Below are 27,430 nucleotides of genomic sequence, written 5' to 3'. Positions count from 1 at the left end.
GAAGGGAGAGAGAGAGCTAGAAACGTCGATGATAGAGAAACATCGACCAGCTGCCTCTTGCACACTCCCTACCCGGGATGTGCCCGCAACCAATGTACATGCCCCTGACCGGAATCGAACCTGGGACCTTTCAGTCCGCAGACCAACACTCTACCACTGAGCCAAACCGGTCTCGGCTGTTTTTGTAATTTTTTTAATTGAAAATTGGACACTTAATATGTGGCAACTCTGGAAGTCAAGATGTTGCTATTTGGATTTTGTTTGATGATATTTCTTGACAAATCCTGTAAAACACAAGTAAGGGAAAAAGTAAGTCTATAGTTGTCATTATGGAAAAAATAATAAATAATAATAATACAAAAATAGACTGTTTCACATTGATTAGCTTAATGGCCACTTGTGATGTGAGAAAGGTGAGGTGATACAATAATAACTGTAAATGAATATTGGTAAATTGAAGATGCACATGAGTATCATTAAAAAAGTAATAAAATTATGTATCTAGTATAGCTAAAAGACAATAGAGGAAATAAGACGAATGACTAAAACGCACTTGATTAACCCAATCAGATGCTTTACCTTTCACATGGAACTGGTGGATCTGAAGTCATCTGTACACAATTCAGCAGTCCTACAGAAAACGAATATTTGTGATTAGTTATCTAATCTAGTTGGATTTGAAGACAGTGAGGATCTGTTGATCATGGGAGAGAACACTAGAAGCACTTCTGTGACCAGTTACTATGATGAGCATTGCTTAATTGCAGACCTCAGAATCCACTGGAACTGGTTAAAGCAGGAAAGTACTTATAAGTGAACTAGCCTTTAGAATTTCTGGGAGGGAGTGGGTATCAAGTTTCAGTGCCATGCTGCCGAGAGAATGCCTTCAACTACACTGGGAGATCATTTCAGCAAAAATCCTGCTGTGGCTGCAGTCTGTTACATAATTTGGTTGAATATATCTATATTTATATATAAATTTTTATATGTAAATAGAGAGAGTGTGACCTTACAGAGTTAGCGTTAGATACATTAATAACTATTATATTATCTGCAAATAAGGGAATTATATGGATAATATTTATTTTGGTTATTTTCTTACTCAGCCTGTGTTCTAAATGCATGAACTAACCTGGTCACCTTAAACATTGAAAATGAAGTTTTGGATCATGTGAGTTAAAAGATGTTTACCTTTAAACCATGAAAGCAACTTAGTTATTTCTGTTGTGTTTTTAGGCAGAAGAAATCCTTAGGCAAGAGCTGGAGAAAAAGGAAACGCCAAGTCTGTATTGCTTGCTTGGCGATGTCCTCCGTGACCACCGCTGCTACGACAAGGCCTGGGAGCTGTCCGGCCACCGCAGCGCCCGCGCTCAGCGCTCCAAGGGCCTCCTCCACCTGCGCAACAAGGAGCTGACGGAGTGCGTGCAGTGCTTTGAGCGCTCGGTGCAGATCAACCCCATGCAGGTCAGGCAGTTCAGGAAACCCCATCTGCTCTCCGCACTAACGGGTTTCTTTCTTGCTTTCTTTCTTTCCTTTTTTTTTTTTGTCAGTCCTCACCAGAGGATATTTCCATTGATTTTTAGGGAGAGTGGGAGAGAGGGAAAGACAGAGAGAAACAGCGATGTGAGAGAAACACATTGATTGGTTGCCTCTTGCATGAGCTCCGGGCTGGGGAGGAGCCTGCAACCTAGGTACATGCCCTTGACCCGAATCAAACCCGAGACCCTTTGGTCCACAGGCTGCTGCTCTGTCCACTGAGCCAAACTGGCTAGAGCCTAACAGTTTTCTTTGATTTAGACTCTTCCTGAACAAGTACCCTCTTTCTGCCCTAATGGCTGGTGAGCTTGTCTTTGACTGCTAAGAACTTCATCTCAGATACATTTTTTGCTTATGAGCAGAAGTGGACTCTATATTGTGTGTGTGTTTATTTATTTATTTATTTATTTTTTTTCCCCTCACATAAATTTTATTTATTTATTTATTTATTTATTTTTTTAAATAAGTTTTTATTGTTCATATTATTACAAATGTTCCTTCCCCCCCCCCCACCATTGCTCTCCTCCACCAGGTTCCCACCCCACCCTCTGCCCTTTCCCCTCTCCCCATTGTCCTCATCCATAGGTGCACAGTCTATGTTCAGTCTCTTCCCATGCCCCCCTCTCCCCTTTTCCCCAAGAATCGTCAGTTCATTCCCCTTCCATACCTCTGATTCTATTATATTCAACAGTTACTATTGTTCATCAGATTTTTTTAATTTCCTTGGTTGTGTGTGTGTTTTTTTAAATTGACTTTCTGTTCATTTTGTTAGTGTTATTCTTCCTGCATAAGGCAAATATAGCTGTTAAAATTAAGTCCCATTTTGAAAAGATACATTAGAAAGGAAATGAATCAAAATTACAGACAGTATAGGATTCTGCAAGTAACTGGTGAAATCAATAAATGAAAGAAAAACTTCCATATAAATAAAATAGGATAACAGAATGGATCGCTGATCATCATAAGAAGAAATGTTACCAAGCATTTACTATGAGCCGGGTGCCTCACTGGACATTTGGCCAGTATTTGAACCTACATGGTCTGCCTCCGGAACCTGCACTTCTTTTTTTTAAAAATTGTGGTAAAAAGCTTTTCACAAAACTTTTTCATCTTAACCATTTCTCAGTGTAAAGTTCAGTAGTGCGAAGTGTGTTCACATTGTTGTGTGAGCATTTCCACCATCCACCTGCATATGTTTATCTTGCAAAGCAGTGACTTCCTATCCCCCTGCCCCTCTAGTTGCTGACAACCATTCTGCTTTCTGCCTCTGAATTTGACTGCTCTTAAGTACCTCGTATGAGTGGAGTCATAGACTATATTTATCCACAAGAATCATCCATGTTGTAGCATGTGTCAGAATTTCCTTCCTTTTTAAGGCCGAATTCCATTGTATGTATGTATGTACCACATTTGTTTTTCCATTCATCTGTCAACGGACCCTTACTTGAGTTGCTTCAACCTCTTGGCTTTTGTGAATAATGCTTCTGTGTACGTGAGTATGCACAAATAGCCATTTTAGAACATAGTAGACTCAGAGCTTGTCTTTTACATAGAAAAAATATCAGAAGTACATTTTTTATGATGCTTACTTTCCTCATCTGAATGGTAAGTATCTTCCAAATCAGGTGGCTGGGAAAAGCCTCTTTGTACTCCCTTGAATATTTTAGGTACATCCCTGCCTCACAGATATAGCACTTGCTCTTCCTTTGCCTGGAATGTTCTTCTTCTGGGCATCTGTGTACCTTGCTCCGTAGCCTCATTCAGGTCTTTGCTCAAATGACTTTTTCTCAGAGAGGCCTTCCACGATGATTCTATTTCAAATCATCTCCCCCTGACACTCCTTAATTTCCTTCCCTGCTTTGTTTTTCTTCATGGCACTTAGAACCTTCTAATATTATAGCTTACATAAAAAAATTATGTGTATCCTCCACCTGCAGTAAGTCCCATGAAGGCAGAAGTTCTTATCTGTAAGTTTTAATTTATTTCTGTAGTGCTGTAACAGTTTCGTCTATCACATATTGGATAGTCAATAAATATTTGACTGAATAGATAATATTTTTAATCAATTGTTCTGTCAATTATATACTGATTGTTTGCTGTGCACACAGAATTGAACCAAAAGATAAAGCAGTAGCAACAGATCACCGGATAGTTCTGTTTGTACCTTCTGGTACAGTCTAGTGAAATGAACACAGATAAAACCGGCCAATTACACAAGGCGTCAGAGAATGACCAAGTGAATTATTTATAAAGCACTAGTTATTATATATAGAAGCCAAAGAGAATATTTCTGCCCCTGGGAGACATTGGAGAGGATGTTGAACTTGGCTTTGAAGGACAAATAGTACTTAAAGAGGCCAGGGGAGGGGCAGGGGTGGGAGCATTCCAGGCAGGTGAGCCGTCTGAACAAAGCCTAGACACAGAATAAGAAGGAAGGGGTGTGTGAACAGGCTGGTTTTTTAGAGTCAGAGGGAATAGAGCAGTTCCAGTGGGAAAGCTAGCCTGGAGCCAGATTACGAAAGGTCTTAAATGGGACTTTTCATTTGGCAGATAGGGGCCATGGAGGGTTGGTTTGTGTTTGGCTTCGTTTTTGAGGAAGGAATGCGGTGTGCATGGAGGTAATTTGGGAATATGGCTTTGGCGCACGGGGTAGGAGGGTTAGGGAACTAGCAGCAGCCTGGCACGGCCGCGTCAGTGTGGAAGGGCAGCAGGAAAGAAGGGATGGATGTGAGGGAATGTGCAAGGCAGGACGTGACAGGACTTACCCGTCTCATTATATAATTTTGAATTAATTACTCAGCGAGACAGAAAATGACAATTGTTTAAAGCAGTACAAACAGATGTTATGTGAGGGTGTTTTGCAGTGTGGCATATGGATCCAATTGCGGCAGGCCGTGAGCATGCCAGAATGTGCAGCCATTTGATCTGCAGTTGTACAGACTACCGCAGAGGCAGACACTGCAGACTTGCCCTAGCTGGGGTCCAAGTGTGAACTGTCTCTCAGGAAGGCAGCTCTATGTGCTGTTCCCTCCTGTAAGTCCTGGGATAAAAGGAAAACAGAAAAAAACGGAATTCCACCCTCTTTTCTCACACTTAAACCAATGCAATTAGGTTTAATAACAGAATTTAGGCAAAATGAGAGTGATGTTTGAATGGCTCTTGTGCATCATAACTACTTTCTGAAATCAAAGGGGTATTAAAATACCATCTAAGTGCATCATCTCTGCGTCTATGGCCATTTGTTAGATGTGTGTACCATTTACAGCATTCATGCTTTGGAGATTACTGTCTGTCATTCACTTATAAATTCATCAGAAACATGTCAGTGACATGGTATTAGAATGATCAAGGAACTGATTAGGATGTATGAGTACCTAAGAAAAAGTAACATTAATTCTGTAATATATTGCAGAAATGTGCAGATGACACAAATGTATAGCTTCATGAATGTTCTTTTTGTTAGTTTTAAATGTTCAGGTAATCAGTATTAAAATTTTTTAATTTTAATGTACAGTATTTTTATTTTTCAAAAATAATTTTAGTTTTGAAAATAGTTTTCAAATCTTATAGATCCCTAATATAGTAAAACCAATTTTTTGGTCAGTAACTTGTTGGCCAATAAATAAAGTCTTTTTTAAGTCATATATTTTAAATTATTTTTAATGTCTCATTTCACTTTCAGAATATTGTGGCTTGAACAGTATATCATGTGGTTGCCTGACTACGGGCTATCGAGGGCCTGCTGTGTACCAGGCATGGCAGTGGGAATGAATTAGGCTGCATCAGCCTATCAGCAGAGAGCAGAGCGTTTCCGCCGGGAAGTGATAGGGACAGACTCCTTGGTGGGGAGCCTAAAATGCCTTTCTTCTGGGTTATCTGACTCTCTGGATGTGGGAGTCTGTTGTGGTTTTGAATAAAAGAGTGGATGATATGACGAGCAGTACTCAGGAAGTTTAAATAAAGAATGAGATCATGGGTGAGTTAGCAGTGAGGATGGAAAGGGAGCATGGGTTGAAGCCTCATTGCAAAGGGACGTTTTCTGGGCCGTATTCACTGAGCTGGTAGGACCGAGATTCCAAGAGGATGTCAGTTTTCTCAGTTTTCTTGTTAAAAAGGAAAATGTCCCCGTTGATAGATACAGATATTTCAAGAGGAAGGGAAAGTACATATATACATGGGACGGTGCTGTGACTTTGCATGCTGACTTTGAGGAGGTGTAGCTGTGTCTACTAGTAAGTAAAGCTGCCTGAGAGATACTTCACTGGACATAGGAACCTGAAGCCCATAGTGAGGCCAGAACACAGCTTCCAGACCCAGCTTTTCTGCCGAGTAAGGTGAAACCATACAAGTGAATGGATTCTTTACAGAAAACTGTTGGTTTTTTCTTCCAACACTCAGCTCCGGACATCCCCAGCAGTGGAGGAAGGGAGAAGGAAGAGCACCAGTGAGACAGGGCTCACACAGAGTACTCCAGGGTTCTGATCAGAGAGACAGAAGGAAACCAAGGAAGGGATTCATGGGAACTTAGGAAGATAGTCAATGTTTTGGGACGATCCAGCACATGACAGAGAGTAAGTCTCTGCAAGACCAGGGAATTTTAGAGAAACTGAGGCAGCTCTTCTCAGCTCATTCTCACATAAGATCAGACTGCTATCATACTCCATGGCTTTAATTACCCTGGGAGCTTACATTCTCTCTTGATTTGTAGGGATTAACTTTATCTTTCATTTAATGTTGGAAAGAAGAAAGTATTATTCGAACTAGAGTTCCATGGTTTCTGTTGTGAATGTATATTAGTTGTGGTGGGAAGATTCAAGGAGAGGGGAGCTTACATTCCACTGGAGAAGACAGAGTGAACATGTGTGAATAATATGTAGAGAAAAAAGAGATTCTTTCCTTTGTGTTCTTCATCTCTCATATTGGTAAGCAATAAAAAATGAAACTCTTAAGGTCTAACTTGCATAACTGCCAAGAAACACAAGCCCTGGGATAACATCTGGGCCGTGGCTGTGACTGGGAGGTGGAAAGAGGGCAGGAGCTTTGCTGCCATAGGCCAGATTCTGAATCCCCGTAATCCCAAGGACTGTGACGTAGGTGAATCACTTCATTTTCTGGGCTTCAGTGCCCTCATTTGTAAAGTGGAGGTTATAATCCCTATCCCAGTTTTCTGCTGGGAAAATGAGAGCTAAGCTATGTAAAGTATCCCACTCAGTGCTCGGTCATAGATGTTACAGAGTGGGATTTTCCCATCCTGCTTGTAGTGTGGTAGTAATGGTGGTAGAAAAATCTTTGTTGCCTCTTTCTCTGCAGCCTAAAAATAGGGATGTTTTTCTAACAGGAGAGTCTCAAATGCGCATGACAGACCAGCACCTATAATAGTTCACATTGTGCATTCTCTGAACGTGGGGGGGGGGGGGAGAACAATTGTAAAAACCAGAATAACCAAATCTAGAACAGGAATAAGAGGAGGGCATTAAACAACTAATGGGCTGTGTAGTAAAATAAAAATGTGTGCATAAAATTTCACTGATCCTTTGGTTTAAAGGAAGACACTGCAAGAGAGAAAGAGAGAGAGAGAGAGGGGGGGGAGGGAGAGAGAGGGGGAGAGAAGCTGGTGGGTTAAGATGTGTTTTTTAGGGAAAATAACTTGGGACTTAGTAAATGAGAAATCTGGTTACAAAAGAGTTGGTGGTAGACATTAAAAACAAACAAACAAAAAACCATGAGTATGCAGCATCACTTTAGGAAAAGCTACTACCAAAGAACATTGATTATCATTCTTGGATTCAGTGTGGGTCATTTTCTGTTTGATCAAACCACATTCAACAACTGATCTGTGTGTGGGATCATGGGAATGTGTCAGGGATGTATAAAGGAGAGAAAGGGGTGTGAAGCTTGGCTTTAGGACTCCATTAAAACATGTAAAGCTTTATTATATGTGACATCAGAAAAATTCAAACAGTCAGTCCTGTAAGGAAAATTAGCAAAAAGTGTGTGAAGAAACTGATGATTCATTCTGCAGAAACCTTGGAGGAAGGAATTTTGAGTAGTAGGCTCATAATGTAAGAAAGGAAATTGTAATATGTAAACAGATGGCACCTTGTGCAGACGTGCTTTAAGTGCCCTTGTAAAAAATTAACCGTTTAATTATAAAACTAATCCACCCGTTGTGTAGCGGTGCTTAGTATTTCCTAGCCGACTGAGTGGCACGCTTTAACTCCCACTTTAATCATCAAGGGCTCGTAAGCATTGTAGTCACTCTCTTCATCACATGAATCTCACACCGGGAACCGGGACCCATTGTTTGGCTTTGGACAAATTACTTCCTTTCTAGACCTCGATTTCCTTTTTTAATGGATTCCTAAGGCCTCTGATTGAACAGATCCCCTTCTAGCTCCTCAAACCTGTGATTCTAATTCTAATCTCCTTGTATGACCAGTGTACTTGTGTTGCCACTAGATGGCACTATTGCAGCTTTGAACCCTGTCACCTCTGGGTTTTCAGAATCTGGGGTCCCAAGGAGCCTTGGAATTTTTTATTCCGACCTCCATTAAACAATTGGAGAACTGAGTCTCAGAGGTTAAGTGACAAGGCCAAGGTCATACAGTTATACAGAATCTCTTGAATCTCAGGCATCCATCTTTCCATTGCACTGTTTCTCTAGGGAACTTTATGAGGAAAGTTAAGAGACCATATTCTCAACCATTGCTGTTCTTTTGTTAATTATTTTTAAAATAATTCAAAATCATCCTTTAAGAATACATGTTATCACATTTCAAATAAATAGTTGGCCTGCTTGTGTTTTGCATTGGTTTGCTCAGGAGAGAAAGCTGAGTGTCAGCTTGTACAGATGATTGCTCCCCGAACTGCACCCCCCCTCATGTGTCAGGCTTGCCCTTGCAATTTGCCTGAAGTAAACTGTGCAGGAACCTCAGCCAGAGCCTCTCCAGATGACTTCCTCTGTCTTGCCCAGTCCCTCAGATAAGAGGTTTGCCTTTCAGCTCTTCCTTCCAACCAAACATGGTCATCTGTTCTTCTGTTTCATCTTTGTCTGCCCGCCTACTCAAGAGAGCATGGGGAGAGGGGGTTTGATATGCCCTGGTTCTTAAAACATTGATCTTCTCAGCTTTCCAGCACCTGTTCACTGCCTTCCCCTCCTTCATCGTTAGCAAGGATGGCGTTGCCATAAATCATGCCTCTGGGGGCAGGGTGGTAATAATAGTTTATGTAACAGTTTAAAATAAAAAAGTAAAAGAGGCACCAAATATTTCCTTAGTCTTCCAAATTCTGAGGCCCTCAACTGAAAAGCAAGATATGAATGCATTATTTGTGGTTTAGTGGGTCAGCCACAGCAGTGGGAAGATCCTAGAGTTTTTTATTTTAAAGCCACTTCACTATTTTAAAGAATAGGGTATGTGCAATAGTCATCTCATTATAATTATACTAGAGGCCCGGTGCACGAAATTTGTGCAAGAGTAAGCCTTCGCAGCCCCAGCTGCCTCGGCCCTCGCAGCCCCGCTCCGGCTTCGTCTGGGAAGGTCATCAGGATGGTCGTTCAACTGTTTGGCCGTTCAGTCAATGTGCATATTACACTTTTATTATTATAGATGTTAGCAATATTTAGATGAAAATGTATTGCAGTTGATGATTTTAGGATTTTTCTTCTGATGCAAATAAAACAACAACACAAATGACCAAGAGTAAAAAAGAGAACCTTAATGCGTATTAAGTCATCTGCCTGATTTCCATTTAATTTATTTTCATCTTAAGACCCTGATTTATAAAACATTGACTTATTTAAAAAAAATTCAAGCTAAATAGTAACTTCATTACCAGCTGTAAGATAGAGAGCTAGAAGATAATAGCTAATTTTAGACATTTGTAACCTTTGTCTTTTCAGGTGGGTTGAAAAATCAAGTTCTTTATTTGCATATTGATTTTGCATTTTCTGTTTTTTATGACCACACACATGGAATTGCTTTGTGGAGAGTTTATTCTTTGCTAATCAGAAAGCAAGAAGGTTGCATCCTTTTTTGAGAACTTTGAGGGTAGTTCTCATTGATTCTGATTTAGTCCCAGAATGAGGTATTACTCATTCAAAATGAACTTGCTTCCGTGATTCATTGGCTATAAGATGCCATCAACTGTAAGAGGCACATTTATTTTAGGTGCCACTTTAATGCTGCCAATAAAACTCGATGACAAGCTATTGCTTATTAAGGTGCCACGCACATACGGGAATCAACCAATGAATGCATAAATAAGTGGAACAACAAATTGGTATTTTCCCCCTTTCTGTCAAGTCAATAAATAATTTTTTAAAAGGTTAAGAAAAGAGATGCATCTATTTCAGAGATGTTAAATGCTGAAAGGAAAGTATACCTTATAACTGATGAAATAAATACACAGATTTTGACTCTTTCAACTTGGTTAGAAGTTAAAGATCTTGTTTGGTTTATTGTTTTATAAGTTAGCATCAAATTTTAGACTCTCACATTCTGTCATATTCAGTGAATGCGGTTTGGTGCTTTGGAGCTTTTTTTTTTTAAATTTTTATAGATTACATCCTATAAATTTGATTCCAAAATTAACCAGACAAAAGCAAATTGTAATGAGTTCATTTTTAGGTTGCTGGAAATCCCTTGATTAAAAAAAGTGAATTACTAACTTTGTTTCAACCTGTTATTTCTGCTCCTCCCTCCTCCTATCAAACACACACCCACCCTTTCTCAGCTGTCACCGATCCCTCTGACAAAATCTGTTCTCTACACAATTCCTGATAGCAGTTATTTATAGCCTTTCGGGAATTCAAGGCCAAGTGTTATAAACTGCCCAGGGATGTTTGCTTTCTAAGCCTTACCTCTAATTACTGGCTAAAAATCTTTACCCGCTTAAGAACTTTCAGGCCTCAACTAGCCATTTGGAACAGGTTTTGTGGGAATTCCCTGGAGGAGAGATGGGGGTGGCCGCCTCCTCTGCCTCCGTGGAGTTAGGGACAGACAGGTAACTGAACAGCTCGCTTCCTTTCCCACCCTGTTCAGCTGCATCCACCTGCTGGCTCCCTGCCGTGGTCTGGATGTCAGCGAGAAAGGGAACTGCAGTCTGCTGGCTGTGCCCACTGTATCTGAAAGGAAAGCAAACCAACTGTAACAGCCGCATTTCTGACTACTTTCATTGAATCCTTATCAATTTTATCTTTCCCTTGGTAGAGGCTATTGAATTTTAAGGAAACCCTGCGAAGTAAAGATTTCTTTTGTAATTTCAATAGCTACTTCCTAATTTACCTGTTTTCTAAATCTCTGTGCTTGCAAATCTTACTGACCTAAGTGAGGCTTTCCATTCTGAAATTCTGAGCCTACTTTTTAAAAATTATTTTCAGGCATGCCTAAGCAGATTCATGCTAGGACAGTTTGAGTCTTGGTAAGAGTAGGCAGTGCGACTACTTGTGGTCTTACTTCAAGATGAAAGCAAAAACTTTTCTCCTTATGTTTGTTGTACATTCATTCATCAGCTGTGAATCAGCTGATTTTTGTATACTTTTTATATAGTTGATGCTCAGTAAAAATGTTAGATTAATCCCAAACATAATTTCAGGGCTTGCATTCCTGGAGTTTGATTAACACAAAGAGTGGTCTTGTTTAGCGAAAGATGTGCAGTGATATTGTACCTGCTTTCAGTGTCATTAGCTTTGAAAATTATATTGGAAAATTCATCTCTATTTGCTAAATTTCCATGCATTTATGATCCTTATAAAATGTAAGGCAAATATTTATTATATAGCTCTGTGTTCATTCCAGTAGTGTTGGTTGGTAGTGTGTTAACTGTTCACACTGCATCCTGTAAATGTCTGTGTTTGAATGATTGCCTTTTGGTCTTGCAGCTCGGGGTGTGGTTCTCTCTCGGCTGTGCCCATTTGGCCTTGGAAGACTACGCGGGGTCGGCAAAGGCGTTTCAGCGTTGTGTGACTCTAGAACCCGATGTAAGTTTATTTCATCTTCTTTCCTTATTACAGCTCTAAATGGGTATTCACTAAGTTATTCCAACTGTACTGGAGTTCAAAACAGTAATTCCTATCAGTCTGTACTTTCAGTTATGTAAGATGAGTGCTAGAGATCCACTGTATAACATTGGGTCACATGAATTGTGCTGTATTTCACACTTACATTTTTTCAAACAGTAGATACATAGATATCACGTTGTGTTCTTGTCACTGTAAAAAAAAAAAAAAAAAAGAAAGAAAGAAAGAAAAAAAAAAAAAAGGCCAAAAATGTTTTCCTTCTAAGAGTTTTATTCCTGGTCAGTTTGGCTCAGTGGATAGAGCGTCAGCCTATCCACTGAGCGGACTAAAGGATCCTGAGTTCAATTCCAGTCAGGGGCATGTACCTTGGTTGCAGGCACATCCCTGGTGGAGGGGGGGTTGGTACAGGAGGCAGCTGATCGATGCTTCTCTCTCATCGATGTTTCTAACTCTCTATCCTTCTCCCTTCCTCTCTGTAAAAAAAATCAATAAAATATATATATTTTTAAAAGTTTTATTGTTTTAGCTCTTATATTTATGTCTAACTGTTGTTAAGACTTATTCATTAAACTTATCACACTATGTGTCATGATGGATGTAAACTAAAATTGTGGTAATCATTGCACAATATTTACATATATTAAATCATTATGCTATATACCTAACAGGTATACAGTGTTATATATCAATTATATATCAACTTAAAAATTAAACATCTATAATGTATTTTTTTAGTTCAAGAATTTTCATTTGATTTTTACAGTTTTCATGTTTCTGAGATTTGTAATTTTGTTCCCTTACTATGTTCATGATTCTTCATATCTTTGATCATGTTTATAACAACTGCTTTGAAGTCCTTGTGTGCTTATTCCAACATCTCCTTCATTTCTGTGTCTAGTTCTATTAACTGATGTTTCCTTTGGCTATGGATAAATTTTCCTGCTTATTTGCATGAATGTCTACCAGTTTTTTATTGTGGATGCTATATTGTTGAGTTTCTGGGTTTTCCATTGGAAGATAGAGTTTTATTTTGGCATTTGGTTAATTTCCTTTTGCAGATCAGCTCGGTTTTACTCTTTGCTAGGATGGGTCTGGAGTTGTCTTTATTCTGTGGTTGCAATCAATCACCCTTCTCTTAAGATATAACCTTTTGGGCTAGTATTTAATGCCATGGGTGCTCGATGCCCTCAGCATTCCCCATCTGGTTAGTTAGACCTTGAGTGACTGCTAGCACTGTGTGACTTCCAGAATTCCATCCAGCTCACAGCTTTCTGGAGTTGTTCTCTGCCTTAAGAAGTTTTGCCCTGCACATGTGCAGCTTGGTATTCAGCCAGGGACCCAATGAGACACTTGCTGAGATTTCTGGAGCTTATTTTCTGTGCAGATCTCTCTTTCCTGGTATTTGGCCCTATAAATTCCAGCCAAATTTTCAGCCCTGAACTTGGATCTCTTCTTCTCAATTTGCTGTGTGTTGTGTGGTTTCTGCGCCTCTGGTTAGAAGCCTAGGTTGATTGTTGAGATACCTCAGTTGTTTACCCTGTCTCAAAGAGAAACAAATATTCATATCGTTCTTGTTAGAATCAACATTTATATAAAAGTTTTAATTTGTTTTTGTTGTTGAATAGAGGAATAGGTAGAGAAATGTGTTTGGTGAAATGCTTAGCAATAATACTGGAGAACACACACTCCCTTATTCTTCTATCTGATAAAGGATGATGGAAAAATAGTAGAGCCTTTTAAAATAGGAAAAACAATATTCTGAATATCTTGGGTTTGCAGCAAATATATATATTGTATAAATGATATTGTAATTGTACCACTTTTTTATAAATCTAAATGTAGAAATAAAATCTTAACTAATTTCTAAATTAGTACTTTAATAGTTATATTAATTTGTTGGCTATTTTTGTGACTTTTTCATGCTAAATTATAAAAGTTACATTTAGTTTACTTCATTTTTCTGATACACCTTTAAACATACCTTAGTGGAAATTGTGATTGTAAAGAGCACATTTTGGACTAGGAAAATATGTTATATTTTTGGTTGTAGCAATTATTTTACCCAAATGAGAATATTCTATAACTAGGTTCTCTGTCATTTCAGAATGCTGAAGCTTGGAACAATTTATCAACTTCCTATATCCGATTAAAACAAAAGTAAGTACGTCAGACAAATATGAACTTTGCTTCCAAAATAAATGAATGAGATTTTCTTCAACTGAATACTGAAGCATTGTGCCTTATAGCATTTGACTTCTAAACGTAGTTTAATTCTTAAAAACATTTAATGTGTAATAAAATAAGAAATTTTATTTGAAATCTTTACTTGCTATTGAAGTTTTACATCCTAAACTTCCTTACATGAGAAAAGCAAGCATGCCTTTAGTTGGTCAATTCAGTTGATAGATTCTTATTGATTGTGTACTAGACATGATTGAGAAATAGAAATACAAACCAATGTCTTTAGGGAGTATAGGTGTAAAAATATTGTGCCATGTTATTAAAAATTGATTAACATTGTAGGTAGTATGAGGTAATATAAAGTGAGAAATACAAAGAGGACTATCATGTAGCGGGTGGTATTTGTAGAAAACTTATTCTGTGTCAGACATCTCAGAAGAGAGTAAGTGTACGACCCGAGTTCAGATCCGCTTCTGAGAGAGTAGAAGACACAGAGGAAAGCCATTCGGCCAAGGGGAATTGGATCCAATGCCGAGTGACAGGAGTGAAAACACCTGAGGAGAGAGGCAGAGAGAGAATCAGCTATGGACCCCAGTGAAATCTACAGCGAGAATAAGGTTGAAAGGTCATTTGGGGTCAGGTTGCAGTATGCTCTGATTATCTGACTAACAAGTTAAGACTATTTTGTTGGAAATTGGATGCCAAGATTTCAGTGGGGGTAATTTCACGAAGAAAGAGCTTTTTGGGGAGATTTATCTGGTGGCCGAGTGTGAGACTGACTAGAGAGGAAACTGTGGGCGGGAAACCAGTTAGGACACAGCTGTTGTAACAATCCAGGAGGAGACAAGTAGGCTGGAAAAAGCGGGGGCAGATGCCAGTTTATAAAGGGGACAACCAGATGGGCTTGTTGACCGGCCACAGGGAGCTCAGGAAAGGACAGAGACCCGGATTGCTGTTTCTTGAGCTAGAATGACCGAATTAAAGGATGGATACATTTCTATTAATATTTTCCTTTGGCCTCATTTTCAAACTTAATTTAATTTTTCTTTGTGGATTCACAAGATATTTCTAAAGATATCATCAAGTCCACATTGCACCGAGATCATGAAATGCTTCCGCTGCTCTTGGGTGACAGTCTGCAAAAATAAGGGACTGTTTGCTCTACTATTTTCTTCAGAAAATAATATTATGTTCTTGATTGCAACTGATAGTGTTAAATCTCACTAGAGACCCTTTTGATTGAAAGCAAGGGTCGAGGGAAATCCCTGCCATAGTTGTAGAATGATCTCAGTTGGTTTTTCCAGTAACACTGATAATTTTGCATTTAGGCGTTTTTAAACATTGTTTCTCAACTTCTTTTTGATGCTTCTGTCTGCATGCAGCTCCATGAATAGGTTTTGGTGTAAAAGTGGGATTTTTAAGTTCAGAGGTAAATCACTCTTTCTTTCTTAGCTTTTTACTCTTTCCTTTCTTTGCTGCTACTGCAGACAAGAGTGATTTTTGACTCAGGGAAATTATTACTGTTCTTCTCAAAAGAATCCTAATCATGCCTTACAGCGACTCTTTAAGCTATCTTGTCTATCCTTTTGCCATCACAAGGTTCTTCACTGAAGTTCTTTTCTCTGTTTCATCCGATTCCCCTCGACATTATGTCCCTTCTGGTCCCTTGGGAAATCTTTCCATCTTCCTATACAACCTTCATCATGCAATAGTCCTACCATGTGGCTTTGATAAGTGAATCCTGAATTGAAGTTCCTTCTGAAGAAGCCATATTTACCAAGAAAGAATTTAATTGCAAAAATTCTGAGGCCAGGAAATGAAATTACTGATGACATGGGCACACTTCTTTCCAAATGCTTGTTTTATTTCTACCTGTTTTTGTTTTGTGATTTCATGCTTCTTTTAAAATTTTAAAAAATTTGTAGGGAAATTTGAGGTGGTTTGGGCCTCTAATTCTATTTATTACATGGATAATTAAGGACTGACAGAAAATCCACATCCACACTTAATACACTTGCCTAGTAGCTATGGTGTGTTTAGCTGTGGTTATTCATATTGTTCTCTTTCATCTTGGACCTTCAATAGAGTGAAAGCTTTTAGAACTTTACAAGAAGCCCTCAAGTGCAACTATGAACACTGGCAGATCTGGGAAAACTACATTCTCACTAGCATTGATGTTGGGGAGTTTTCAGAAGCCATTAAAGCTTATCACCGGCTCTTGGACTTAAGAGACAAATACAAAGATGTTCAGGTAGGATATTAATATTTTGTTATTTTGGTTTGTGTTTGGTATTAATACTTGATTAAAGGATATAAATTGTTTCCTTGATTATAAACAAGAACATTTTCAGTTTACACGAGACCCTGTTAATAGCTCTCTTTAGAAGTGTGATAGGAGGCTGGTGGCAGTGTTCACTCCTCTGTGGGTGTGGGCAGGATCACTTCATAGTGGGTAAGTCATCATTGAGGGAAAGCCTTGATGGCTAGTTATGGGCTCAGCCGTATTTAGCTTCGTTGCATATTTCTGTCATCATACTTGATGACAACTAGTCACTGACGATTGGTAGATTGTCTGGAATATTTTTATCTTGGCTAAAAAAATTTAACTTAATTTGACTCTAAGTTCAGCAACAGGTGTCTTTCAAAAAAAAACTCTGATATTATTATGTTTGACATTACCTGACCCCATTCTATTTTAATTTGCTTTAAGATTATTTTTAATCTATTCTTTTTCTACTTCTTTATAGATGTGATTATTTTTGTTTTAATTTGTGTGTGTGTGTGTAAATCCACACTCATTTTAATACAGATGTAGGGTAAATTAGCTATGAATTATTCTTTTCCCCTCCACTATTTGTAATGACTTTTTTTTCTCTGTCTTAATTTTGACTGATGCATATTATAAATTAGCATAGCTCAGAAATGTTTTTCTATAATAGTTGATATCTATATTCATATCTAGATTATACATATTTTTATTAATTTATCATAAAACTAATTTTCAAGTAACTGTATAATTAGTTCCTATTCAGTTTTTCAATTTTCTGCTAATGTAAATAATAACATGAATATCCTTGTAGTCCTTATATTTATTTATGCTTCTTTCCTCAGAGTAATTGTAATGGCGATTTGTTCTTTTTCCCCCTTTTTTCTCTCCCTACCCCCTTTTATCCTCCTTTCCATTCTCTTATTTTTCCTTTGATAACTTGGCACTTGGGGAAAAGAATTTAAATATTGCATTATTATACCCCATTTGCTTTTTATAAATAGAAGGGAAGGAGATTAACACATACTGAGTGCTTACTACATCCTGAAACTTGCATGGGTAACCTTTTAGAACTACAGTATTTGAGAAGGATACTGATATTCCTCATTTTGCAGTAGATGACTGGTGACCCAGGGAGGTTGTACAACTTGATCAGTCACATGACCGGCACCACAAATGCCCGTTTTCTCCTTGTGTTGACTTGAAGTCTGTGGGAAATTTATGTTAAAAAGCACGTTTCCCCATCATACTAATGTGCATGTGAACTATGTCTGACAAAGTATTTTTTTCAAATTGGTGTTAGATTTATATGTAATAAGATGTACAGACCTTGAGTGAATGTTTGGTGTGTTTTGACCAGGGCATATTCTTATGCAGCCACTTCCCAAAGCAGATAGGGATGTTGTCCACAGACGTTCTCGCGTGCCCCTTCCCGCCAGCTGAGCCCCGCCCTCTCCTCAGCCACCACAGTTTCTGATTTCTGTCACCACAGTTCAACTTTGCTCTTTCTCAAATGTCATATAAACAGAATCTTGAGTGTCGTGTAAATACATACGTATGTCTTCTTTTATATAGATGTCCTTTGTGTGGCTTTTTCTTTGGGGAAGGAGGGAGGTGGTATAGATGTGGGTGGGGCGGCTTGCCAGCCAAACTGAAGCCCTGAAACAAGTGGTGGCTGAGTTACCTGAAAGAAAAGGGGACAGAGGAACATGTGTACACAAATACTCTCTGTGGCATAGGATGATCTCCACTTAACTGGCGCCGGGTCTGAGGCTCAGCAGGGTGAACAATCAGGCCGACATCTCACAGCTAACAGGTAGGAAAGCCGAGCCTCAGAGTCTGGCGTCTGGTCTGTTTACCCTAAAGCCTGTGTGTGTCTTTTCCACACGCTAAGACTTTTTCCCCCCGAAGAAGTGAAAAAGAAAGTGTCTAACTGCCTATTGCGCTCTGGTAACCACGGTGTGGGGAGCAGGGTCAGGGTTATCAGGCCAGGAAACGGCAGTTCTCTGGAGAGCGCCAAGTGGAGCAGGGTGGTAGCCACGCTGGGGAGGCGGGTAGTAGCTCTGTGCCTGGCCTTGAGCCCTTCTAGGAGCTTTTGTAACTGTACCTGAGGCAACCCTTTCCTTCCTGCTTTGAAGGCCTCCAGGTTCAAAGGCCAACACCATGTGCTTTCGGCCAAGATTTTGGTGAGACTGGCCAAGGACTTCAAGGTTTGTGTTGGCGAAGGATTTAGTTGCACTTCTTTTAGTGGAGACTCTTCAGCATTGATATGAGAATCGCTTCTCCTCCACATGAGAAAATGTCAGCTCTCTGCAGGGGCTGGTGGTGGTTTCCTGCCATTACTGCCTGCTTGCTTCATCCTCCAAGCGTGGGCTATGGAGGTGAGAAGTAGGCTTGGGACAGAGAGCGGAACAAAAGTTCTCTGGCACTGAAATGAATTAGAGATGCAGTTAGGGATGCAGAAGTCATTATGTGGAACCAGTCATTCAACAGAGTACAGGGCTCTTTATACTGATAACAATGAAATCCCTCTAAGAATCCGGACTCAAAAAATAAACTTAGAGTATTTTATGATATACCAAATAAGTTTCAAATGGACTAAATATATGCTAAATATTTTTCATCTCATAGAAAAATTAGGAATAGGAATTAGAAATAGAAGTGATACTTACCAAGTTTTCTAAACCTTGAAACAAAAGAAGAAAGCTTAAAGGAATTTTTATGACTTCCTTAAAAAATATGTGCTTAAAATATTTGTAATAAAGAGGAAGATAAAAACCTAACAATATCCTTGTTATATAAAGAGTTAACATCTGCTACAGGAATGAAATGCTAAATGCGATAGAATAAAGGATTCAGGAACAGACTCAAGTAAGTGTGAGGATTTAATGTAAAATAAGGATGGCATTTAAATCTGTGGGATAAAGTTGGAGTATTCAATATGTATTGGAATAGTTGGCCAAGTATTTGGGACCAAAAATTGAAGCTCTGCATCACTCCTTAAACCAAAATAAATGCAAATGGATTAATATTTAAATTGAAATGCCTTGAGAAGAAGGATTATGTAGGTAAGAGCATAGATTCTGGGGTTAGACAGCCCGGGCTTATTGCCTACCTCTGCCATTTATGAGCTAAAACTTGGGCGAGTTACCTCAACACTTTGTTCTTTAGTTTCATAAAATGGGGATGATAATAATACCTGGTTGTTGTGAGGATTATATGACATAATGTATATAAAGGGCCTGGCACAAGTGTTGTTTAAGTGTTGCTATGCTGTCATCATCGTCATTATCATCATTAATGAAAAAGTAAAATGATAAAAGCACTAAAAGAAAGTGTGGTAAATATTTTTTTAAGCTCAGGGGTGGAGGAAACATTTTTAATCCTGACACAATGCCGTAATTCATTAAGGAGAGATTGGATATTTATTGATAAAATCTCTGCGTGTAAGGAAAGAATGACTGACCAGGGAATTGGGTGCTGGAGGTCACATCTTCATAGGGGCAGGCTGTGATGTGAAAGCCATCCATGTAGTGCTTCCTGCACTGAAACTGGAAGATGATCAATAGAAGCCGGGTCATTGCCCTGGTGAGAGTTTGTTTCAGTGTTTTCAAGCTCCTGGTGTTGCCAGTGCTGTTGGCCCGTGGGCAAGGTCAAGCTGATTCTTTAGTGGATTCCCCATTACAGCAGTCGATGATTGAGGAGGCACTTTCTATGCTTCTAAGAAGCTGCCTTGAGACACATTGTCTAATATAGATATGACAGATATGTAACCTGCTTTGGGGCTCAGCCCATCTGTCCTCACCCATAGCATCTGGGATAGAATGTGTAAACAAATGAAAGCAAGATAGCCAAGAAGTGGACAAGTGGTGAGCGGACCTGGGGAAGTTAGAAGGACAAGAGGTGCTTCCTGGATACTCTGCATGCCTAATGCACATGCATTAGCAGTTTATCCTTCAGCACTTGGGAGGAGTCAGGACCTGGTTAAGGAAGAGAGATGGGGTTTGTGTTTCACTCTCGGATGGAGGGAGTGTGAGACGTTGACAGGCCACGCTGGAAGGTATGAGGCCCACCATCATGGAGCTCCGGAGAGGAGCTGGGCTGGAGCTGTGCCGACACTGTCAGAATAGACTTGGTAAAATATGTGAAGCCACAGGTGTGGGTCAGGTCATTCAGAGGGAACTCAGGATGAGGAGAAAAGAGCACTGAGCACAGTGCCCTGGGAAAGAAAAGCCTTTGGGAGGCCTGAAAAGGGACACCAGAGAAGTTAGTCAGCATGTAGTTCTGCAGAGTGACTCAGGATGGCTTGACTTTTTATTTTTTATAATTGTAAGGATGAGCCCAACCAGTGTGGCTTGGCTGATTGAGCATTGTCCCATGCACCAGGAGGTTGCAGGTTCGATTCCAGGTCAGGGCAGATGCCCTGATTGTGAGCTTGATCCCCAGGAGAGGGTGTGCACAGGCAGCTGATCGATGTTTCTCTTTCATCAATGTTTTTCTCTCTCCCTCTCTCTTCTCTCTGAAATAAATAAAAACATATTTTAAAAAGGGAAGTGTAAGGATGATCTTCTAGCAGGTCTCATGTGGTTTGTCGTTGTTGATGATGATGATGATGGGTGCCTTTGTTTTTTTATTATTGTTTGGTTGTTTCTAGCTAACCAGTTTCTTCTGTGATTTTTTAAAGGTCCTTAACATCCTAGTGAGGGCAGTGATTAATGGGATGACTGATCGCAATGGAGATGTCGCAACTGGCCTCAAAGGAAAGCTGCAGGAGTTATTTGGCAGAGTAACTTCGAGAGTGACAAATGACGGGGAAATCTGGAGGCTGTACGCCCAAGTATATGGGGATGGGCAGAGCGAGAAGCCTGAAGACAATGAAAAGGTGAGTTCTTCTTCTCTCCTGGCTCTTGTTTGGACATATGTCTAGTGGATCTGCTTTTTTCATGGTTGGAGAAAACGTTTAGTGATGTGTAAGATAAGATTAATACGCTCAAGTTTTCAATTTGATTCCGTCTTTAACACAAGCACCTTGAATTGTGGGCAGGTTAAGACTTGTAAGCATTCATCTTTTCTTTGTCCATGAATTTTTTTTATATAAATGTTCTCTGTTTTCTGCCAAAGGGTCTCTAAGCAGCTTCCTTACCTTCAGAGCTGTGGCAAACAGCTAGCTAGCTCATCCTGACCTCAGCACCCTTTCTGCAGGCTCATTGCTGAGGAGTAAGGTAGACTGGGTAAAGGACCAAAGGGTGTTTAAATCTGCAGTGGCCTGTAAAAGGGAAAGAGGAGAAGGAGCCAGATTAGAAGACTGGAGAAGAGCTTGGTGAGGTTGCCCCATTTACTCTCCAGTTGTGCCCGTGGCCTCCTATCTTAGACCTTCAGTGTTTCCAAGTTTGGAACAATTGTGTTCTTCTCAAACATCCACAACAAATCAAACGTGGTCTGTGTGAGTTTGGAATTAGCTTCAGCACAGCTCATCTTTAGGATTCTTGGCCACTCTCTCCTCCCTCGGTCTACCCCGTTGGCTTCTCCCAGTGCTTGTCACCTGGATAACATATACACTTCCACACCCACTCCTGCTTTCTGTCCTTCCCAGTCTCCTTGAGTTCCCTGCTCCCTTCTCTATTAAGGGTACTCTGAATTCTCTCACCTGTGACTTCTCCCTCAAGAATCAGGTTGTGAAAGAAATGTCGTAAACTCTTGTGAAATTTTTTTTTTTTACTTGTCACTATTTTTATTGTTTGCTACATGACTGACCTATGTACTCAGAGTACCAGGATTTTGGTAGAAGTGTCAATTGAGGACTATCTAGATCAGAGAAAACCCAAATTGAATATTTGTCTCAAAAATTTAAAAAGACAACAAATTATTTAAGTTAAAATAATGAAATATGTTAATGATTAAGAAATATGTAATTTTTCTAGAGTTTTTTTTTTTCAGTATAAAAATATATGTCATGCACATTTGCACACATACATATATGGATATACAAATATTAATAACCAAATACTAATCTTTACTAATAAAAGGGTAATATGCAAATTGTAAATTTCTGTTTGAAAGGAAGTGTTTTGGTCCAATGTCATGTGATGTCTTTTCATGCTGATTGCTGTTGGATGAGCATCCGTGCCCCTTCTTTGATGAGAGTGAGGGAGACTGTGCTGTGTCCCACAGATGCTGGTTTTCAAGTTGCAGTTAATTCCGTGTAACTTCCAGGGAACAGTTTGAAATGTGATTCTGTTTGTTCTGAATTGTTGTTCTTTTTTCCTCAGGCGTTCAGTTATCTCTCTAAGGCCTACAAGTGTGACACACAGTCCAGTGGCTGGGAGAAAGACACTGCATCATTTAAGAAACTGGTTCGGAGAGCCTTGGATCTTGCGCATGGTATTGATGTAACGTTTGCCATCCATGGTATATTAGACTGTATTTTTACTGATAAGAGAAAGTAGTAGGCAAGAGTCAAGTGTCATTACAAGTAATTTCAAATGGTATTGAAATTGTTGTATTTAATTCAGCAAACATTTATAGACAAACTACCATGTAAGAGGCACTTTTGAGCAACAAGAAGACATAGGATAGAGGTTTAAGTACCATTTGAATAAATGACTGATATTAGAAACTTTAAAGATGTGAAAAATCTTTACAATGGTAGTTATCCTTCAGGTCACAGTCTGTTCGCATTGATATATAGTATTAAGGATATCTTTTAACCTTTCCTGACTCATACACAGTCTTCCTTTAGAGATGTATATCCAAATAGCCTTGAGAAATGTAATGGGTGATATCTGAGGGAAGAAGTAATCTTATATGTAAAGTTGTATACCTGTGTGGTAAATGTCCTGTCTAATAAAAGAGTAATAAGCAGATTGATCATCATTCTAATACACAATATGGCTGCCCCCATGTGGTCAAAGATCTTGCTCCTATGTGGACACAAGATGGCCATCAGGAGAGGCAGTTAGGAGGGACCAGGCCTGCAAGGGAGGGCAGTTGGGGGCCATCAAGCCTTCAGGGGAGGGTAGTTAGGGGTGACCACGTTAGCAGAGAAGGGAAGTTGGGGACAAACAGGCTGGCAGGAGAGCAGTTAGACATCAATCAGGCTGGCATGGGAGTGGTTAGGGGGTGATCTGACTGGCAGGCAGAAGCAGTTAGGAGCAATCAAAAAGGCAGGCAGGCGAGCAGTTGGGAGCCAGCAGTAATGGATTATGAGAGGGATGTCCGTTTCTGTAGGATCAGACCTAAATGGGCAGTCAGACTTCCCTTGAGGGGTTTCAGATTGGAGAGGGTGCAGGCTGGGCTGAGGGTCAGCCTCCTCCCCCTCTGCCCCTGTGCACGAATTTCGTGCACCGAGCCTCTAGTATTCTAGGTAAAGGCTGTTTTTAATTATTTGCATTAATCATTTAGTGATACATTTTTATATTTATACTAGTGGCTCAGTGCCTTTTATAGATATAGATTTGATTATGGGTCTTTGATGCCCTGGATTACAGTTCAAACCACAATGTTAAGACCTGAGTCACAAGTACTGTGAACTTATACTAAAGTCCTCCTCTAAATTCTCCTGCAATTGATAATTACAGCAAATGGGGAGCTGTGGTCCAGTGGTTGATATCAGTTCTCCCGGAGGTGGTGTAAACCCTGAGTGTGAAATTGCAGTAGGAACTGAGCAGTGAATCTCTCTCCTGTCTCTTCCTTGGGCTTAGTATCATCAGCAGGGATTCCCTTGGGGAAGCCACACGGAGAGTGTCGTATCTCTGATTTGTGTGTGTGTGTGTGTGTGTGTGTGTGTGTGTGTGTGTGTGTGTTTCAGAGGGTCTCTTCCCAATGATCAGCAATACCCTTAAAATGACCTATTTTCCTCAAAATTCTCTTTTTACCAATGAGTTATCCTTCTCAAAGAAAGACAAATGGGAGAATTATGCACATACTTATTATCCTTTTGCCAAATTAAGAACTTTCCATGGAGAAATGTTTCTCTAATCTGTTACTTTGAACTCTTAGTTCAGTAATTGTGAGGGTTTTTTACCTGTGCATGATCAGCGGCAGTTTTTATGGATGTTTCCCTGTGTTGTTCTTCCAGTGGCTGTGAAATGCAGTGAAAGCAAATCCAGTCCCCAAGAGGCCGTGCAGGTGCTTTCTTCAGCTCGGCTCAACTTACAGGGCCTGTCATCTAAAGCGAAGGTGAGGTGGGCGTGGGTTCACCAGGGCGTGCTATAGAGGGGGCTGTAGTGTCACCCGGGCTCTTAAATCTTCCTCTATATCTGGGCTAATTTTAGGCCAAATTACAGTTTTTATATTAGTTCCCAGGTAGTTAGTTACTTGTGCTGTTGAGGATTTTATTGGCCCAATGGCCAGACCACCCTAAATGTGGCTTAGTTAGTCAGGGCTCCTAGAAATTAATACAGTCCAGCCCTTAATGCTTTCTGTAAATTAAATTCCCTAATGCTTTCTCTATATTAAATTAAAATAATGCTCTTTTATTAAGTATGGCCACTGGGAGTAACCTTAGGATTTTAATATATATTTATTTCAGTGCATAGTAGAAAAAGCATAACTGGCCTACACATCAGACTTACAATTTGATGAAGATTATTTACAGTAATGCTGAAATGTTTCCTTTGAAAAAAGACTTATTATGTGTAGGGTGTATGTGGATTTGACAAAAATTGTTAAGGTAGACAGGTGACTCAGGTTTGGCCAGGAAAGCGCACACCGTCAGTTACACGTGCACCCTGTGGGCGGTGCCAGGGGTGAGGTGCCTGCCAGTCAGAGCTCCTGGCCCCGCAGGCACTAGACACGCAGCAGCAGAACCTGTGGTTGGGCTGACGTACAGAGGCTACAGTGTGCTGCCAAGGCCGGTCCTTTTACAGGAGGCGGTGCTTTCGTTCTTATTTTATTTTTCTGGGTCTTTTGTTTTTACCAAATCTTGATCATCTTTGTGACCTCTCAGTCCTAAACTGTAATTAATTTTTAAGTAATTAGCATACAGGATCTGATTTATATGAATGTGAATACAAAATATATTTTTTGTTTGTATACACAGTGAATAGGTTTGTTTTGTTTGGATGAATAATATCCCTTCTTCCAAAAATCAGCCTGCGACACTGAACTTACTTACATCACGCAGGCATTATGAAGGGCAGCACTCGTTTGAATTTACAAGTTCAGACACGTTGTGCTTCTTCCATTCACCTCTTCACTGTCGCTGCTCGTACTTTTCCTGGGCGGTGAGCAGCACAAGCTCTGCCCTTGGCTGCTATAACATTGCTGTATTATTATGCAAAGGGTCGTAGTTCTGTACTCTGTCTTTGAATATTATTTTGAAGAGATTTTCGTTGCTTTGATAGTTCTGCTTTGTTCTTTATGCTGCAGCAACTTTTTACAGATGTGGCCAGTGGAGAAATTTCCGAGAATTTAACTGACGAAATTGCAGCTATGGACACCCTAGTCCTAGACCTCCAAGACCTAAGCAACCAGTTTCGAAATCGGTACTGACGCTCCTGGGAGCGGTTCTGGAAAAGGTGCTTTCGCCTCAAGACGTTCTCTTACACCTGTGGATCTGAGACTGATTTTTACATAAATTTCTCTTTTGTGGCTAACATTCTTGTTTTTGTGATTTTTTTCAATGTTTGAATTTCCTGAACTACATCAAGTGAAAAGTTCCCTATTTCCTTAGTTTAGTTGAATTCAGTATTTTTTTTTTATGATTCTTGACGCCTTTCAGCAAAAAGCAAAACAAAATTTATAGTTTTCTTTTTTAGCATACGGTTTACTCTCTCTCAGCCTAAAATTAATTAGATCATTGTTTGGAAAAATTTGGTCTAAACAGGAAAAAAAAAATCATACACTAAAGTTTGTGAAATCATTAGATTGTCTGCTTTATTATCCAAAAGTGATAGAAGAGTAGATTTGGTGATAGAAACCTTTACACTTGAGATTTTGTATGTGTCAGAAAGATTCAGGCTTGGCTGAATTAGAAATGTGGGCATGGTTTAACTTCAAATCCAGAAAATGCAAGAAAAAAATGACATAACTTTTGTTTTAACCATTAGCTACCAGTAACCAGGCCGACCGACCCTCCTTGTGTATGCCAGCCCTGAAGACGGTTGGTTAGTAAGGGTATTATGAGTGAAGACAGCTATAAATGGTGCCATATTACAGAAATGCCAAAGTAAAATGCTTTCTTAGTAATGTCTATGGAAACAGTATTGAAGGCAGCAGCAGAGCTTAATAATCTTACTAGAAAAGTCATAGTGAGGACTTAGAATTCTGGGTTCCATGCATAAGTCATTTGACCCTTGCTTTTTTCCATATTCTTTTTTATAAAATGTGAATAATTTCTATTCTTTGCATCTTTGTGAGTTTCAGCTGCCTTTGGGCACTTAAAAAATCCATAATTCATAAATATAATTATCTTGAACATTTAAAAAAAAAGTCTTGCCGAAACCGGTTTCGCTTAGTGGATAGAGCGTTGGCCTGCGGACTGAAAGGTCCCGGGTTCGATTCCGATCAAGGGCATGTACCTTGGTTGCTGGCACATCCCCATTTAGGGCTGTGCAAGAGGCAGCTGATCGATGATTCTCTCTCATCAATGTTTCTAACTCTCTATCCCTCTCTTTTCCTCTCTGTAAAACGTTAATAAAATATATTAAAAAAAAAAAAGTCTTTAAAAACTTATCAACCAGTTTTGGTTGTGAGTGTTTACCAGTGCTTTCATTCCTTCACCACCTGCTTCTCTTTTCTATTCTCAAACTAGCCTAAAGAAAAGTCGACATTTGTCCCAAAGCAGTATCTCTTACAGGAGACATAATAATTATGAGAAAGGCCAAGAACATGGGTAGTAGCATGAGTTATCATTACATGTTGGCTCAGTCTTTTATGGAAGCCATTGGGGAATAGGTGGATATGTAGGTGGATGGATAGAGCCAAGTTTTAAGGTGAACCCTTTATCAGTACCTGGTTGGGAACCCCAATAGAAAACAGATAAATACTAAAAAGCTAAAAAGTGCAAAAAGTTAAGGAAAAGAGTGATTGAAGAGGAGCTGTGGTTCATTTACTCCATAGGATACTAAGCAGCAGTAAAAAAAAGAATCTATCACCCTTTAAGGCAGCATGGAGGGACTTGGAGAGAATGAGCCTAAGTGAAATAAGCAGAGAAAGAAAAGTATCATATGATCTCACTCATATATGGAATCTATTTAACAAAATAAATAGAGACATGGAAGCATGAACAGAGTTCGGAACCTCGGAGGGAAGGTGGGGGAGGGTGGTTGGGTGGGAGGAAGTCAACCAGACCTGTTTGCATATATGCATCATTCATGGCCACAGACAGTGGGGTAGTGAGGGCCTGGGGTGGGGGCGGTGGTGGCCAGAGGGGGTGGATGTGTGTGTGGGGGGGGAGCTGTCAGTCTTCTCATAGGGGGATACCTGGA

The 27,430-nt window shown here is 39.7% G+C and overlaps 1 protein-coding gene across 3 annotated transcripts in view; it reads left to right on the top strand.

Annotated features, from left to right (window-relative positions):
- The window catches only part of TTC27 (tetratricopeptide repeat domain 27), an 83,738-nt gene extending 58,141 nt beyond the window's left edge, over positions 1-25,597 (top strand). For 2 of the 3 annotated variants that reach the window (XM_036434811.2, XM_036434810.2), the window contains 8 exons: positions 1,237-1,464; positions 11,417-11,515; positions 13,659-13,711; positions 15,821-15,986; positions 20,686-20,883; positions 22,271-22,382; positions 24,079-24,179; positions 25,371-25,597. In XM_036434811.2, the coding sequence (XP_036290704.1) occupies positions 1,237-1,464; positions 11,417-11,515; positions 13,659-13,711; positions 15,821-15,986; positions 20,686-20,883; positions 22,271-22,382; positions 24,079-24,179; positions 25,371-25,493 (1,080 nt within the window). In that variant the 3' untranslated portion in view covers positions 25,494-25,597. Of the gene's footprint in view, positions 1-1,236; positions 1,465-11,416; positions 11,516-13,658; positions 13,712-15,820; positions 15,987-16,959; positions 18,746-20,685; positions 20,884-22,270; positions 22,383-24,078; positions 24,180-25,370 lie in introns of those variants that run through there. The other variant, XM_036434812.2, reaches the window with a different exon arrangement.
- The last annotated feature ends 1,833 nt before the right edge of the window (positions 25,598-27,430 follow it).

Source organism: Pipistrellus kuhlii, unplaced genomic scaffold (genome assembly GCF_014108245.1).
Source record: "Pipistrellus kuhlii isolate mPipKuh1 unplaced genomic scaffold, mPipKuh1.p scaffold_m20_p_13, whole genome shotgun sequence".
Taxonomy (NCBI): Eukaryota; Metazoa; Chordata; class Mammalia; order Chiroptera; family Vespertilionidae; genus Pipistrellus; species Pipistrellus kuhlii.
The sequence above is the reverse complement of the archived record's forward strand: the minus strand, read 5'-3'. Positions and strand labels throughout refer to the sequence as shown.